This window comes from Pinus tabuliformis, chromosome 6 (genome assembly GCF_031772625.1).
Source record: "Pinus tabuliformis cultivar Carrire ecotype Pingquan chromosome 6, CPIR1, whole genome shotgun sequence".
NCBI classification, from domain to species: domain Eukaryota; kingdom Viridiplantae; phylum Streptophyta; class Pinopsida; order Pinales; family Pinaceae; genus Pinus; species Pinus tabuliformis.
Genome location: NC_142292.1, coordinates 752,194,467 through 752,198,508, shown reverse-complemented (window position 1 = coordinate 752,198,508; position 4,042 = coordinate 752,194,467). Strand labels below are relative to the sequence as shown.

The following is a 4,042-nucleotide window of genomic DNA, read 5'->3' as shown; positions in this document are numbered from 1 at the left end:
CATGCATGTGAAATGTGGAACTATAGAGAAGGCATGGTAATTGTTTTACAAAACGTGGTCTGATGGAACACTATCACTGCTTGATATGCACATAATTGACATGCTCTTGAGGCCTTGAAACTCTGAAAAGATACAACATAAAGGTATTGGGCTAGAATCCAAAAGATTTTATACGGTTCTTCATGTGTGCCACTTTGGCAACTCTAGAACAGGGCATGGAGATTCATGAACGAATCAAGGGAGTGGTTTTGAGATGAATATGTTTGTATGGAATGCCTTTGTAAGCATGTATGTGAAATGGGGAAGCATATAAATTGCAAGTGATATGTTTGAAAAAATCCCTTAGCAAAACATTGTCCCATATTCTAGTTCACCTTTATAAACTTCACAAAAACTTCTCATGCCGAGTATAAAATTTTCATCAAAGTTGTTGGTGGATTATTCTATCTCTGCAAATGTAAAGAACTAGCCCATACTTGAAGGTGCAGACGAAACATAGCTACCAGTACCACTCTTGTGGGAACCTGGGGAAACTTTGCTGGCCATAGTTTCTGAATTCCCACCATGCAAAGGAAGAGGCAACCAGGTTGGAGGGGAGTTCTTTCACTTCGATTTTGGGTGGATATACATGAAATACCCTATTGCTAGTAGTCTCAGTGCAGCAAAAGCTCCAACAATTGATCCAATAATAGGTCCCATCTTCCCATTTTTTCCTTTGGAGTTCATAGGACTATTGCCATGAACAGGATAGGGCTCGTCCAGACTTCCAACAGGACTGCTTATCTTCATTATTTCCAACCCATTTAGTATAGCATTAACATTGGTATTATCATATAGAGGACTTGTCGGCCCAACTTGGATTTGGACCAGCTTCACCCCAACTGAAGTGTTGGCAACAAGGTCTCGATAGAAAGACACATCCAACCCCCTTGCCTTGCTAGACATATCAAAGTCCGCTAATGCAGATTGGCCATTGATATAGGCACTGCAAATCAACAGATATATAGCTCAGCTACCAATATCACAGAAATGCATCCGAACAAAATATGTGAGAATAGAGTCCACACTAAAAGTCCAAGAAATGTTGAAATTTTGGGTTTACAGTACTGGATGCACTCACAACCATTTCCTGTGTTGTTGCATAGACCATGTTAGGAGAAATAATGTCACTAACAAGAGAATTGTATTTGATAAAGTTGGGATTAATAGAAGAACTCTTAGCAGTAGTTTTTATCTTCAAATACTTCTGAATAGTCTCCCAAACTCTTCACAAAGTATCATTCCTAGAATCGATCTTAGTTCCTCCCATATTAATCATATAGACTGTCTCCAGAGCTATGCCATAGAGTGCATAACCATCCACAAGAGGCTGAATAGACAGAGCCCTTGTTGGTATCAACCCATTAGGGGCCAAGACAACCTCAATGGAATTGACAAATGCCAGAGACCTTTGCCTTTGCCAGCATTCTTCCATCTTGCGGTAAAATGGCAGCCCTAGAAATAGGTGTGGATATCCATGAAGAAATAATTAGAAATGGGTCTCTGTATGATGTGGTTCTAGCAAATTTCCTTAGAGACATGTATGCAAAATGTGGAAGTATATGGAAGGCACATGAATTATTTAACAAATTTCATCAACAAAATGTTGTCTCTCAAACAAGCATGCTTGCAAGATATGCTTAGAATCAACTCATTGATGAAGCCCTAAAGTTCTTTAAGGAAATAGGTGTGCAAGTGACAATTCTTCCATACTATCATAACTAATGTAGGAGCCATCTGCCATGCTTGCACTTGCTCACCAAATGCTTGATAATGGTGCATTCTCCTTTCAACTTACTTGATAATGAATTTTCCTTATTAATAATGTTATCACCCCAAGAAACTCACCTAGGTTGTAAATCGGTGATGCTCGGGAACATTACAAATTCAACAAAATAGTTGGATAAATGGTGGATGAATGAAACAAATGCTGCATATTCAAGCCAGATAACCACTTCTACTATGATTGACCCCAGACATGGGTGAACACCCCCAGACTACAAGGCTTTTAACCACCAATTACTCACAGTTTGAGGATAAGGTGATAATGGAGAAGACTGACCACACCAGCAGATGCACAGGACCCTGTGATGGCCAGCTGCAACCAGTTAAAAGGTCTGTAAATCTAGTTTCTAATACACAGACAGGATGACAGCTCTCTATGCATTAAACAACAGAAACCTGCATACATGTTCAATGATACATGCTAAATCCTAACACAGAGGTGGGATGACAGCCCCTCTGATGCTAAACATTAACAGAACATGAATCAATGCAAACAGGCACAGCCTAGAACAAGAAAGAGAAGTGGAAAGTGAGCAATTAACAGCAAAAGAAGCTTGTATTAGCTGGAAATGAAGACCAGACGCTGCAGGTTACAAAGTAGTTACAGTCTCTAGAAGTTGAACCTTACAACAGAGTCCACTTCATCTAACATTCATCAACTTGTTACATCGTGTGTCTGGCTATATATAGAATATGTTTACAAAATTGCTCTGCTAAGCTATGAGTGGAGGAGTCAATAAATGGTCACCAACCACATTTACATTTAGAAATGGGCCTCTGATACAGTTTGCTGATTTTAATGGACAAAATCAGCCCTAGATAATCTGATGTCCTTCTCTGGCAGCTGGAGTGTAATATGGACGAATTCCATGACTGATAAATGCGTTGATCTGCTCGAGGCACGTCTTCTTTCGTCTCGGCCATGCTGTTTATTAAATGCAGTGGTTGAAGAATAACTGCGTGGAAATGCACAGGGCAAGCACTGGACGCGGAGACTGCGAGGCGGATGGATGGCAAGAAAGGGGAACAAATCTCAGCCGTTGGATCGCGTGGATAGACGGCGGATGAAGGAAAACACTGTCGGGAAATGCAGAAGGCAGAAAGACTAAGTTAAAAGGTAAATACACTATCGGAGGCAGTCTTGCGGACTTGAAAGTTTATATACAGGAGCAGTGAATGATATCGGGTCCGGGTCTTATCGCATCGCAAGGCACCAAGGCTCCCTTTGGTTTCACCGATGCGATACAGCGATGCGATGTGGGCTGTTGATCAGTGCACGCGATCAACGGTCCCATGGAATTTCCATATCGCAATCACAGTGCCGCTGATGTCTGCGCCGATACCGCCAATCTGCCTCTGCCGATTGCGACCCGCCGATGCGATCTGGGCCATTGATCAGCCAGTGCAATCGACGGTCCTCACTTAATCGCTGATCTCCATTGCCATGGCCCCTTTGAAAGTGCCGACTAAGATATTGCCATGGACTCGACTACCCCATTGCACAATCATTTATCGTAATATCGCTTTGAGGGGCAATCGGCAATCGGCCATCGGTGATTTCTAGACACCCGACTTATGAGAGACCTGCTGAAAGCTCCGATAGAGATGAGGAATGAAAGCGCCAAGGCTATATGGTAGGGTCCTATGGAGGCTTTGCGCTTCACAATTAAGGACTGGGGGCTAAACAGGGGCTTTGACGGATTTCGGAGGGATTTAAATGGGGAATGAAGAGGTTACAGAAGATAAAAATAGAGATAGCGGGGCTATGGAGTAGAAGGGACATGAAGGGGAAGGGAAGAAAAGACTGCTGCGAGCTACCTTTTTGAGCATAAACACACGACCGATCTGAACTTTGGCCCTCCAAATGCTGAAGTTTGTAGCAGAGCTAACACTGGCTCCTTCTGGGGATGAGATCCTCCCTGTGAGGTCTCAAGAACCTGCAGACCAATGCCTTTATACAAAACCAGCTATAAAAACACTTGCCTAGTGTCCATTGGGCATGGAGTCAACTAAGCATTCAACAGAAAACTGTAAAAGAACATAATTACAATAAACACAATTACTCAAAATTTGGCCAACTGATAGGCCCTCAAAATTGTTTCTCCTGTTCTCAGCCCCCTTCATCATAGAGCTGCAAAACAGGATTGATTTGATCATCCACCTCAAATAGTTTGGGGCATTTGAGCTTATTGGGTAGAGATGATCTATACTTCATTCC

At 42.3% G+C, this 4,042-nt stretch overlaps 1 protein-coding gene across 1 annotated transcript; it reads right to left on the bottom strand.

Moving 5' to 3' along the window:
- Positions 1–603: 603 nt before the first annotated feature.
- LOC149260916 (putative receptor-like protein kinase At2g21480) lies at positions 604–1,474 on the bottom strand. Its single transcript, XM_089461520.1, has 2 exons — positions 1,272–1,474; positions 604–985 (listed from the first exon to the last, which is right to left on the bottom strand). The coding sequence occupies exons 1-2, from the start codon at positions 1,472–1,474 to the stop codon at positions 604–606; spliced, it is 585 nt and encodes a 194-aa protein (XP_089317646.1).
- Positions 1,475–4,042: the final 2,568 nt, after the last annotated feature.

Bases quoted from the DNA above. Each gene is read 5' to 3' on its own strand.
- LOC149260916 (XM_089461520.1), bottom strand. From the start codon at position 1,474: ATGGAAGAATGCTGGCAAAGGCAAAGGTCTCTGGCATTTGTCAATTCC. The intron at 986-1,271 runs GTGAAGAGTTTG...GTTGATTTGCAG, and splicing joins GATTCTAGGAATGATACTTT to TGCCTATATCAATGGCCAAT.